General features: G+C 35.3%; 1 protein-coding gene across 3 annotated transcripts; it reads left to right on the top strand.

The window, feature by feature from the left end:
* The first annotated feature begins 3,754 nt into the window (after nucleotides 1-3,754).
* On the top strand, nucleotides 3,755-11,913 carry LOC7455507 (sphingoid long-chain bases kinase 1). 3 transcript variants are annotated; one of them, XM_024610312.2, is made up of 10 exons: nucleotides 3,755-3,922; nucleotides 4,089-4,194; nucleotides 4,374-4,851; nucleotides 4,950-5,321; nucleotides 5,886-5,979; nucleotides 6,086-6,123; nucleotides 7,489-7,635; nucleotides 8,751-8,850; nucleotides 9,787-10,727; nucleotides 11,373-11,913. In XM_024610312.2, the coding sequence occupies exons 2-10, from the start codon at nucleotides 4,130-4,132 to the stop codon at nucleotides 11,520-11,522; spliced, it is 2,385 nt and encodes a 794-aa protein (XP_024466080.1). In that variant the 5' UTR covers nucleotides 3,755-3,922; nucleotides 4,089-4,129; the 3' UTR covers nucleotides 11,523-11,913. The 3 variants fall into 3 exon arrangements, with proteins under 3 accessions (XP_024466080.1, XP_024466079.1, XP_052312344.1); XM_024610311.2 differs by having other exon boundaries at nucleotides 4,335-4,851; XM_052456384.1 differs by having other exon boundaries at nucleotides 4,281-4,851.
* The last annotated feature ends 985 nt before the right edge of the window (nucleotides 11,914-12,898 follow it).

The raw sequence follows: 12,898 nt of genomic DNA, 5'->3' as shown, positions 1-12,898 counted from the left end.
GTAGTGTATATTTTTTAAAAAAAAATTCACTTTGATCCTCAAAATTTTATTTCGTGCGATTTGGCCTTTTGGAGCCCAAATTAGCTCTCAATTACATAATTTTTTAGGGAGGAGGATTGAATTGAAAGCTAAGGGATTAAAGTGAAAATCTAGGGTAACATAGGGGGCGGGTTGAATGTTTTGTTGAAACATTCATTTTAATCTCATATATGTTTTAGGTAAAAGAAGATCGATCTCTTGAATTTCAAGACAATATATTTTGGTACCTAACTTCGTTTTCCTTTTTTTTCAGTCATTTTTTATTGGGAGGAGAGAGAAGGAGTCACCGAATTCCGGACTAAAGAAAGAAAATGGTCTTTGAGGAAGATTCTGGCCACCAAAACAATTGATTTTTGTGTCAAAAGGTTTCATATGATGAGGAGAGTTATGTTTCGGTGTTTTTTCTTTAACCTTGAAAACACTTAAAATAACATATCTAAGCTCGGGAAGAATTTTTGTTCCGAGTGGATTTTGGATTTCGGGTTTTGGGTGGTTTTTTGACTTTTTGGTGGCCACTAATTGGTTTAACAAGGTCTTTATGATGTTTTCTAAGTGTTTTGGGTTAAAAATTGGTTGAAATGAGATTTTTTGGTGAAAAAACAACAAACCCTATTTTTCCGACCACCACAGTGACCGAATTCTAGGTTGAAGCAAACGACATGTTTTTTTGAAATATTTGGGGCACACGACGTATCATCCTCCCCATTAAATTTTTTTAAAAAAAGGCCCGTGCTAGGGCCTGGTGTTGCAGGCCCGAGCGCGGGTTGTTGCTTTATTAGGCCAAGTGTTAGGCCTGGCTTACCAGGCCCACAAGTGCCTGGCCTAGTTCTTTTGTTTATATTCTTTTTTTTTTTTAAGAATAATGCATTATTTGTTTATATTTTTTTCAAATAAATTTTTTGTTTATTTTTTGATTAGATTGTGATTATTTTTAAATGATATTGAGTGTGTTTAGTTTTTAGAGAGGTGAGTATGATCCATTTGTGGTTTTTTCTTAATTTTATATAGATTAAATTTTTTTTAAATATTGATTTTTTTATAAGATTTTTCATGTGTGCAGCCTTGCATTATTTATTTTTAATTATTGTTCAATAAAATTTATATGTGTGTCGGTTTCTATTATAAATTTTATGTGTTTTTCTATTATAAATTTATTTTGATAGAGGAATTTATTAAACATGATCTAGTAAATTACTCATGTTGCGATGTGAGATATCTTGAATTTTAATTTTTGCTTGGTTTTCTCAATTTCATTTTTGTTTATTGTTGGTGAATTGTTTTTTACATTTTGGTCAGTTTTTGCCCAAGAAAGTTAAAAGGCTTTAGGTGCTCTTATATTGCTTTCTTTTGGGAGAAAATTTACTTTCTAAGACGAGTGTTTAAGATATGTACCATACTTATTTTATACACTAGGTCCAGACACGTAGATGGATTCATAAAATGTTTTTGCATATATTTAACTAAGTTATTCAGGTTCTTGCAGTAATAAGGAGTCGACAAACATTTGTTACTCTTTACTTGCTAACAGTTGATGGGACTTCACTTCTCACTTAAAAGTTGGGCTTCCATACTCTTTTTGTGTCATTATGCTAATTTTTGTTTTGAGTTGCTCAAACAATGCCTATGTTATAGTAATGTCCTTTTACATTTTACAATTTGATTTTTATATGAAATTCAAGACAGTTTAAGTAAGTTTTTTGCATGTTACTTATATGTTGCTTGAAAGCCAAATTATATACTTTTTAATGCTATCAGCTCTTGATTGCATGCTTAAATTATTATTTTTTTAATTGTCTTACAATTAAAAGTAGAATGCATTTTCGAAAATAACCTGCGGCAATGCACGAGCAACCTATCTAATAGTTTCTAATGACAAACTAAACATGTATATATACCAGGTGAACATAATCTTAGCGTTCAAGGGCCAAATATTTAGAGCTCACAGCTAATGAGTTGTTATAGCCTGATTTAAATTAAATTACAATTTAATATTTGATTTAAAATCAAGTAATAATGTATTATAATTTATATATCCAGAATAAAACACTAAACCACATAATTGAATTCAAATAAATATACACACATTGTTTGGAATACCTGTGAAAATAAAATAAATTAATAATCTTTATTATTTTACTTTTAATGAAAAAATCATTTCTTTTTTTTACAGAGACTTATATTTATTTTATCCTTAATTCTTTATAAATTTTGGTACTTGAATTAACAAGGAACCTTGATAGCACAATAAAAAAAAAAAAACTCAACCATTACCATGAAACAGACCCAAAAAACAAAAATAAATTGGAAAAAAAGAAGGAGATTTTATAGTCAAGATTTTAATGCAATTAGAAAAGTTAAGGATGCTAAGGTGCACTTGATTGTATTTAGGTAATAGATGTTTGCCCATCTTGGACTTGCATCTAACAAGCATATGAGAGGGAAAGAATTACAAGTATCCACTAATTTGTTATTACACAATTGTTTTCTATACATGAGTACCGCTAAACCTCAAGCTAGTTTTATCATAAAATCAGAGCTTCTATACGGCTTTATCCAGACCAACCAATCCATAAGTTTTCTATAAAAATATCAAGCATTTAACTTGACAATATAAGTGATATAAAGGTGAGTTATAGAACCAATATTCAAATCGCCATCATAGTGTTTCAAGATGAAGGTGTTTTGAGGCCTATTATATCAGATATTGGAATTTACCCTGAAATAGCATTTCATCCTAAGTAGAGCAACCACACCACACGATTTTTTTTTGTTATGATGATAGGTTATTTTTATTTTCCTCCTTTAATAACAAAAAAAAACTAAAACCCATTAAAACACTAACAGGGCTATTTAAACAACACATGTTGCGATGTTCGAAGACCAAATGATGGCTTTCATAGCAAAGTTTGAATTGTCTCAATAACTTCTTTATCCTAAGCAGACAAGTGGCAAATAGACCTTCAATTTGATGCTGAGAATTTTTTTTTCCATTATTTTCTATCTCCTTCTTGATTTTTGCTCATGACCCTTCAAATTTTCAAAACAATCTTTTAATTTGTTTTTCCTTCGGGTTTTGTCCATGATCTTTTAATTATTTTTTTTAAAATAATTTATAAAATTATATATTTTTTTAATTTCATCCTCCTTTAATTTTTTCACATGTAAGATATGGTCTCTATTATTTTGATTGTTACTTGTCTTATTTGAGATAATTTTTAAAATATATTTTTTACATGATTTTTTCCCCATCATATTTGATCTTAATTCTTTTTATTATTATTTTTTTGGAAAAATTTATAAATTGATAAAAAAAAATTTAGTTTCATCTTTCAACATTAGATTGGTTGAGAATAAACTTTTCAATGGAGCTCGGATCTAGAATTTTATGAGTTTTCAATTTAGAAGATTAACCAAGATTTAAGAGTTCGTTGAATTTGCTTGATTTTTTTAAAAACAAAAGCTTATATTTTTTCAGTTTCATAATCATTATTCAAATTTAAGATTAAACCCTTAAAATGAGATTCAATATTAAAAAAAAAAACCATCATCAGGAGATTATATGAACATTGTAAGATTAAGCCCCTGTAAAAATTACAAGAAATGAAATGAAAGATGGTGAAAAAAAATATATTAACTGCAGTGCCATATCACAGGCACAGAAGTACTGTAGAAAGAAAAGAGTGAAATGAGATGAGGCCGAGACATGGGGGCCCAAACCCCTCTTTCTAACTTTGAATGAACGGACCAACGAATGAATCTTCCTCGTCCACCTCATCCTCACCAGCTGCAAATTGCTTCATTTTCATCTGAGACGAGATGAGAGCGCATCAGCTAGAGGCTAGACGAGGAGGACGATCTCACAGACATCTATCATCATTCCACGGTAATTTTTTCCTTCCTCCTCCTCCTCCTCCTCTCCTTCCGTTTTGTCGCCCATTATTTGTTTATTTATTTATCATAGACAATTTCTTTCCTATTCGAATCTAATCTCAAAAGGTAATAAAAAGAAATAACAGCCCAAGGAATTGAATTGAATTGAACTTTTGCAGGCTGATCTGGTCATTTCCCGTCTTGATAGTGCTTTTGATTGATGCCGTTTATTGTTGTCAAAATTGGATTGTTACCACCACCACCACCGTATCGCTTCCAGCTCATGTGAGAGAGTGTGGGATGTCATTTTCCTTGCTTTGATTTTTTATCAATTAATTAAAATTGAATCAAAATTTGTTGGAGGTTTATAGAGGTGTCATCAATCCCCTGTCTTGCTGTGTGTCTTTTTTTATTACACAACGCAGAGACATGCACCAGGGTAAGAGTGGGAGTTTTGTGTCCAGGAATAATCCGGGTATTAATTCCAACGCTACTACTGCTCCTGCTAACAACACTAATAAATCTCAGAGGAGATTGAGCTTGTGCTCTCAAATAGCCACGCACTCTTCCCCAATTGTTTTCCCTGAGAAACAGAAACGCAGCAAGAAGCTCAAGGCTGCCTCTTCCAATTCCAGGAGTAGTACTGAGGCCGTTGCTGATGACCCGTTTCCATTCAACCAACCCAAGATTGATGAGCACAGAATAGACATAGGTGGAGGAGCAGCTGCAGGAGGAGATGAAAACTCCGATTTGTTAGGCTATGCTGTCTTATCTGGGAAACTCATTTTGGATAAAAGAAACACCTCTTCCTCTTCCTCCTATCATACCAGTACTACGAAAGATCAAGCTGACGTCACCAACCAACAAGCAGTTGATGCTAAGCTTACAAGCAAAGCTTTAGTTTGGGGTTCTCATATGCTCCATCTTGAGCATGTCATCTCGGTAATATTCAAATTTCATTCCCCAATTTTTTTTTAAACTGTACTCAAGAATTTACCATCGAGAACTTGAGCAATGATCCCCATACATGGCTTTGACAGGTATCATACAATGTTGGTCTCAGACATTTTACAGTGCATTCTTATCCCATAAAAAAGAGCTCTTGTGGGCTGTCTTGCTTTATGAAGCCTAAAAGAACTCGCAGAGACTACCGTTTCTTGGCTGCTAGCGTGGAAGAGGCCCTTCAATGGGTTGGTGGATTTGCTGATCAGCAATGCTTTATTAATTGTTTGCCCCATCCCTTGGCTTCATCGAAGAAGCAAGCTTCTTCTGAGTTACTTCCCACTGACCCCCCGCCTGAACTGCTCTTCAAGTGCAAGAGCCCTCCCAAAATGCTGGTCATATTAAATCCACGCTCGGGGCGCGGTCGTTCAACTAAAGTTTTCCATGGAATTGTGGAACCAATATTTAAGGTCTTTTCTTGATTTTTGCTCTCGGTTTTCATGTAATTGTCAATGCAATGATGCACAAAGCTCATCTCAACATGCTCGGGTGTGTTCGGGATTGGGGCGTGGTTGGGTTTATTTGGTGGGACCCACAAAAAAGTAACAAAAAGCATGTATTTTTAGTTTTAATGGGAGGTAGCTTGTGCTTTTTTGAGTAAAAAGCATGTTTTTATAGCTTTTAGAGGTGTGGTTTGTGTTTTAAGAGGATTGTACCTAAAAAAAAAACTCAACCTTACCTCACCATATCTGAATCCCAAACACGATACAACATGTGTACTGGATATTCCTTACTTTTCTTGTCCAACTTATTTCATGTTTCTCAACCTCACCTCACCATATCTGAATCCCAAACACGCACTTAAATTGATACAACATGTGTACTGGATATTCCTTACTTTTCTTGTCCAACTTATTTCATGTTTCTTTTCTGCCAAGATATGATCCTTTTCCGCTCCTTGCATTACATCAGCATGCTGAGAATGAATGCATGCTTTGCTCTGATAGATATTGATGTCAATAATTTAATGACAGCTAGCGGGGTTCAAATTGGAGGTAGTCAAAACAACGTCTGCTGGCCATGCTAAAAAGCTTGCTTCAACTGTTGATATCAGCACTTGTCCTGATGGTATTATTACTCAATGCATCGCCTGATAACATTTTGCATTTATGGTTTGCTTACCCTTTTTTATGATCTCTCTCATCTTTATCCTGACAACTACATATTCTTCCAGGAATTATATGCGTTGGTGGTGATGGAATAATTAATGAGGTAAGTCTTTACCACTTCAGGGGAATAACCAATTTTAATTTCTTGTTGCTGAATGTTCAGATATGCATATAGTTTAATGTCACACTATAGAGTACTATGCTCTCCTGCACAGATGTCATTGAATCATGCCATGCTCTTAGCTTGGATTTGATTTATTGACCTTTACAGTTACTTTTCTCAATTTAATAGCGAGTCATGAAGAATTTGATAAAAGAAACTAGATTTGTTTGAGAGGAAGAGTAAATAGGTTTGGATCTTTGTGATAGGAATGCGTTATTGAATGCAGTCAAGTTTGCATTCAATACTTGCTAACAGAGAAAGATTTACATCATTCATGGAAAAGCTGTCCTGCATCAAAACATGTCCAATACTTATGGGAACAACTGTATCATGTGTGCTGTACATCAAGAAGCAGACCTTTTCCAATGATAGTTTGGGCCTTAGTTTATATTGTTGAAGTTTTCAAGTTGCCAGGTTGGTCATAGGTTTTGGTTTTTTCATCAAAATCAGCTGCATTTAAGAATTGAGGGCAATGCATAATAACAAATGTTGTGACAGCTTGTTGTAGATAACTATGTAGATGTGAAAATGTTTTATCGTGTTAAAGAGACAGGTCTGGTCTAGATTAGTTATTTTGTTGTAGAATGGGACTGCTCACTGTTATATATCAATCGTCATCCAAGCATGCTGATAAAAATGCCTATAGTTGAAGAGCAGAGAAATATTGTTAAATATTGGTGAGCAATACAAACACTGTTGAAGTGAAGGGAACTTAGAATACACAATTACACAGAAATCGTAAGATTTTTTGGGGATAAAGGAGAGGAAAATTTTGCATGACGAGGATGGTTTCATTTATTTGAAATTCTATACTGTACTAATCAGTCCTTCACTAGCTTGACTTTTGCTGTTTATGCAGCCCTGCCAGGTTGCACCAAATTTCTGACACTAATTTACCTATTCATTGATTGGAGGATACACATCCATGGAGATCAGGAGATCAGGTCTCCCTCCTTGGCCCCTGCCTCCATCTCTGTCATGCATTCACAGATGCATGCACTTTTGCAAGCGATCAAAACCCACAAATAATGCCCCCTTCCCTCTCTGAAAGCCCAACTTAAATGCTAAGATTGATTTTGCTAGCAAATGCTTTACCACATCTTCAGAATTACTTGTTGCAAAAATGTGATTGCTCTTATAAGGAGTATCTGGGTGGTGTTCTATGAGAGCATAATGACAATATGTGATGGCTTGCATGCATGCGTCTTTGTATATTTATTGTGTATTCACACTGAATCATAATACTCTTGATGGTGGTCTGTTTCTGCATGTTGAACAAGTTATTTGATCTTTGTAATCATGCAGGTTCTAAATGGTCTGCTTATTAGGGATAACCAGAAAGAAGGAATTTCGATACCAATTGGAATTATACCTGCTGGTTCAGATAATTCACTTATTTGGACTGTTCTAGGGGTTAGAGATCCAATTTCGGCTGCCATATCTATTGTGAAGGTAATTTTTTTCATAAAAAATGTGTAGATAATCATGTTTGGAAATGTTTTGATTAGTCTATCATAGATGAATGCTGTTTCTGTAAATCCTTAGTCAAAATTGAGACTGTTTAACATGTATGATTTTTCAGTATGAAAGGCATTGATGCATGGAAGTAGTAGGTCAAGTGTCTTGCATAGGTTTGACATTTTGGGTACAGCAGCACTAGGCTTCTGAGGGAGCGCAATTCTATACACAAGATTGTGGTGGTGTTTTCTTGGACACTGCTTTGGTGGTGTAGGTTAAATTTAGAAGAAAAATGGAAAATAGAAAAGAAAAAAGGGAGCAGAAATGAATGCTCAAAACTGTCCTGAATTTTGGTTGCTTTCTACTGCATTTTTTGAGCCCGTGCTTCCTATATTAGCATATCTAAGATGAAGAAACATACTCTTTCGATCTCTCGAGGCTCCTGTGCCCAGCCATGAAACTGGAGAGTTGAACTGGATTATTCACACTGGGCCAGGAACATTCTGTAGCATGCTATCCAGGGCAAGACATTGGGATTCAGATGGCATGTGATCCACATTAGTTCCTGATGTGCTATAGGAAAAATGAGGGGAAGTCAAATTCCTTTCGACTCAATGGTGCTTGAGATGATTTATTGAGAATTTGCGTTTACTACTGGAAGGTTGTTTGGACTTTTGTAATTGATTCTATAGTGAATTCATCCAATTATTTTAACCAGAAGCCTATGCATTGTTTCTCCGCAACTTGTGATTAGTGGAATTGATATTATCATAGTCAAACTGGAGTTTTCACGTTGCAAGATCATTGCTTGTTTTGTCAGTGAAGCAAGCTCTACCTTTCTCTTTAAAAGCTCTTTTGTGAAACCTTGCGCCTCAGAAAACAAGTTAAGAAATTGTGTCGGCTTTTTAGTACTGATATCACCTTCAAACTTATTGACCGAAAGGCTGCTGTTTTCCACACACATGCACGTGAGTGTCTGCATGGGTGCATTAAGTCTGAAATTGTGATGTCTAATGAAGTTCTTTCCTATGAACTTCTATATTTGTGAAAATTCGACTTCATGGCATGCCTAGTGAGCTCACCATAGACGTACTTTTTGTTGGTTTCAGGGGGGTCTCACTGCTACAGATGTTTTTGCTGTCGAGTGGATACAGTCTGGTGTTATACACTTTGGAATGACAGTCTCATATTATGGCTTTGTCAGTGATGGTGAGTTCACAATGTTGCAATTAATCCTCAAACAACCACTGAAAATTTATAGGTTTAGCTTCTTATTGCCTTTGGAACCATATAATTGAATTCAAGATCCTTAAACCAATTAACCTTGCATAACTGTTTTTGGTACAAATAAATGTTCCACGGAAACAAATATCCATGTGAAGTAATTGATGTACAAGTGAAAGGGAATTGGTACTCAAGATTTGTTAAAAGGTCTTTCACTGTGAATTCAGTTCAATGAGATTTGATGCAACAGATCATATATTCATGATTACTTTATAAAATCTACAAAATGCTACCTCCTTTGGGTTTTAAAAAATTCTTGGCCGTGTTTATAAGTATTTTTCCTTTCGTTCTTTTTATATCATTACTGATGCCACAACCAAATAATCTTATGAGCTTTATACTCGCAAACAAGATTAGATATTATTAGTCCTGGTGTTACAACACTTTTACATCTATTTTTGTTCAAATGTCCACGAGCTTTGTTTTAATGTTTGTAGTAATAACAATACTGGGTGCGTGCTTTGATGTTTGAGACATATTTGGTATGTGCTCTGGACTAATAATATCCAAGAGGTAGTAGACATTTTGATTTGTTATTGTGAGAGTCTATCCAAGAGATAAGAAATTGTTATGGAAAGAAAGGATACATTTTAAAAGGTCTAGGATAAGTGATCCCATCCTATAACTTAGAGGCTAGATTGGATTGCACTTTTCCAGTTATCTGTTAAATTTAGTGAGTAGCATGAGCCATTGGCTGATCTTTGTTTCTTTTGCCAGTTGTTGTATTATTTAATATTTTGACCTTTACAGACTGTGGACAAAAAGTTTCTGTAATGGACACATGATGCTTGAGATACTTTTTGAATTTTAATATGCATGATAGAAATTTTTATCATTCACTTGTACTTATTTCATGTGTAGTGTTGGAACTTTCTGAGAAATATCAGAAACGCTTTGGTCCATTGCGATATTTTGTTGCTGGATTTCTCAAGTTCTTATGCTTGCCAAAGTACAGCTATGAAGTGGAATATCTTCCTGCATCAAGAGAGGACAGGGATGGAAAACAGTCAGCTGAGAGAGACATAGTTGACATGTCAGACTTGTACACTGATGTGATGAGGAGATCTAACAAAGATGGCATACCCAGAGCCTCTAGTTTATCAAGTATCGACTCAATAATGACTCCAAGTCGAATGTCTGGAGGGGACTTGGATACAACCTGCAGTAGCACTCGTGCTAGCACTGAACCATCTGAGTATGTGCGTGGCTTAGATCCAAAAGCAAAACGCCTGTCATCAGGGAGGACAAATGTTATGGCAGAGCCAGAAGTTATTCATCCACAATTACCACTGTCAACAACTCCAAACTGGCCAAGGACTAGGTCAAAGTCGAGGGCCGATAAAGGATGGACAGGATTGACTGCTACACATGATCCTTCTCGATGTTCCTGGGGAAATGCCGCACCAAATGATAGAGAGGATATATCTTCAACATTATCTGATCCTGGTCCAATTTGGGATGCTGAACCAAAGTGGGATACTGAACCTAATTGGGATGTTGAAAATCCTATTGAATTGCCAGGGCCATCAGATGATATAGAAGCAGGAATGAAAAAGGAAGTCATTCCTAGGTTTGAGGATAAATGGGAATTTAGAAAGGGACAATTTCTTGGTATCATGGTTTGCAATCATGCTTGCAGAACTGTTCAGAGTTCTCAGGTGGTAGCACCGAGGGCTGAGCATGATGACAACACCATGGATATGCTCTTGGTTCATGGTAGTGGGCGACTGAGGCTACTGAGATTTTTCTTGCTATTGCAGATGGGTCGACATCTTTCTCTCCCATATGTTGAATATATTAAGGTATGAGCAGGTACCCCTGATGATTCTTTTGCATTCATAAAATGAAGCAGCAAATTGAGTCTAGGTAATTGCATTATGGTTGTCAATGATGTTAGTATGAATTTTGGCATCTTAATTGAATTTCCTAGGGACTTTAGATGACTGAAAAAATTTCTAGTTTGAATCTTGTTTTTTTGTGGTGGCTATGCTTGTCCATTGTTTTTCTTTGTTGCTGGGTTCATCCAATGCTCTTATTTGAGATCAGAACAGTGTGTTACACTGCCCTGCCAGTTTGTTCACATTGTTGTTATTTTGGAGTTTTTATAGGATCTGTTATTCAAGTTGTTCTTTTAAGAGCAGTGTCTGAAACACCAATCATCAAGTTGATTAATATTTTTTGAACTATATCATACATGCTGTGCTTGGCTGAATTTTGGTTTTTTTTTAACCGACATGTGAGTTTTATCAAAAGGCTGCTTGCCAATATTTGACCTGACTATGTAGGTAATCCTGCTCAGAGATGCAGAGAGGTAGCGGGTGTTTTCAAGCATTCATGTGCATATACAAGAAATGCAACACATTGGGTGCTGCATGTTTTAGTAGGCAGCAAGGGTCATCATAAATGAATTAAGTTGTCTTGACACCATCTAGTTTAAACTTCTGCAGGTAAAATCTGTGAAGATAAAAGCGGGGAAGCACACACACAATGGTTGTGGAATTGATGGTGAGCTCTTTCAACTTAATGGGCAGGTAATATCTTCTTTGCTGCCAGAGCAGTGCAGACTCATTGGCCGGTCCCCAAACCATCCCATGTAACAATCATGAGGCCTCGCTCTACATTTCTTTGAAAGTAAAGGAGACTTCACTCTCTTTGCGAGTTGTGGTTTTGATATATGCATAGATCCTGGAACCAGAGAAGAAAAAATTGTGGCCCTTTTTTCATCTTTTTTTAATTTTTTTTTTTTCATTTGAAGCCCCATCACCATTGAGTCATTTGAGATCCCTGTAAATTTTTTGTGCGGTTGTGTATTAGTTGCTGCTTGTTTATTTTATTATGTCCTTTTAGTTTGCCCATATACGCTGCCCCCTTTCTTTTGTTGGCATGAGGTGCTTCTTGTATTGGAAAACACCATTCCCTTTCTTCTGTGATTATAACCGAAATTGTTCATGTCATTGTGATATTGTAAAGCATTTGGTTCTCTTTCCACTCCCATTTGTCAGATTGCTTTCTGTGCGCAGTGCCACTCCGTGTTCACATCCGGATAGGAGGGTGTGCTTTTTTTTATCCGGGCGGTTGAAAGAGGGCAAATTTAAAGCATAGATATTAAACCCGGATTAGCCTGGTAGGTTAATTTGGTGACTGGATCGGTTTGGGTTAGGAGAGACTAATAAATGAAAAAACTTGTTAAAACCTGGTTGATGAGTTGATCTATGACCTGGGTAATCCAGGCGAGCCACTCTAATTTTTTTCTTTAAAGTTTGAAAAAGCAAAAGCAAAGAGATATGTATCTTAGAAACCCGGGCGAGCTGGTTCTAATTTATTTCTTTAAAGTTTGAAAAAACAAAGATATGTATCTTAGAAACGCAATCCAAGTGGATGAAGCCATGAAGTCATTGCTTTCCTAAAATTTAGTCAAGGTAAGAATCATGTATTTTTTTAATTTTAAATACTATATTTTTTTAATTTTAAATACTGCTCATGTTGTTTAAATAATTGAGAGTTTACTATTTATGTTTGGATTTAAAACCTATCATTCTCATACTGATTATTTGTTATGATAAATTTCTAAATATTATCTTCGCTAAGTATTTGGATTAGTGGCACAGCTTTGAATTGTTTTTTTTCCGAGTTTATGTTGGGAATTCTGAGAACTATAAGGAGAACTTGTGTTTAGACTCTAAAGCGAAGTTGGTGCTAGGACCCGGTTCACCATCCGTAGCCGTTTTTGGGGATCTCGTAACCTTATTTAACAGTGTTTTCTACGTTTGTGGAGTCTGTGGAGATGTGTTTGTTTTTTACTAGTTTTTATATTTATGGTGAAACAAACATAGTAAGGTGTTTAGTAATAAATTAAATTGTGTTTTATATTACAGGATTCATTAAAAAATTAAGTTTGAAACACAATTTTTGTGAAGCAGTATTTATATATTTTTTTAACTGAGTTTTTGTTTTTGCGTTTCAAAAGCAATTT

The sequence above is a fragment of the Populus trichocarpa genome, chromosome 10, assembly GCF_000002775.5.
Source record: "Populus trichocarpa isolate Nisqually-1 chromosome 10, P.trichocarpa_v4.1, whole genome shotgun sequence".
Taxonomy (NCBI): Eukaryota; Viridiplantae; Streptophyta; class Magnoliopsida; order Malpighiales; family Salicaceae; genus Populus; species Populus trichocarpa.
This window is presented reverse-complemented; position numbering and strand designations above follow the sequence as displayed.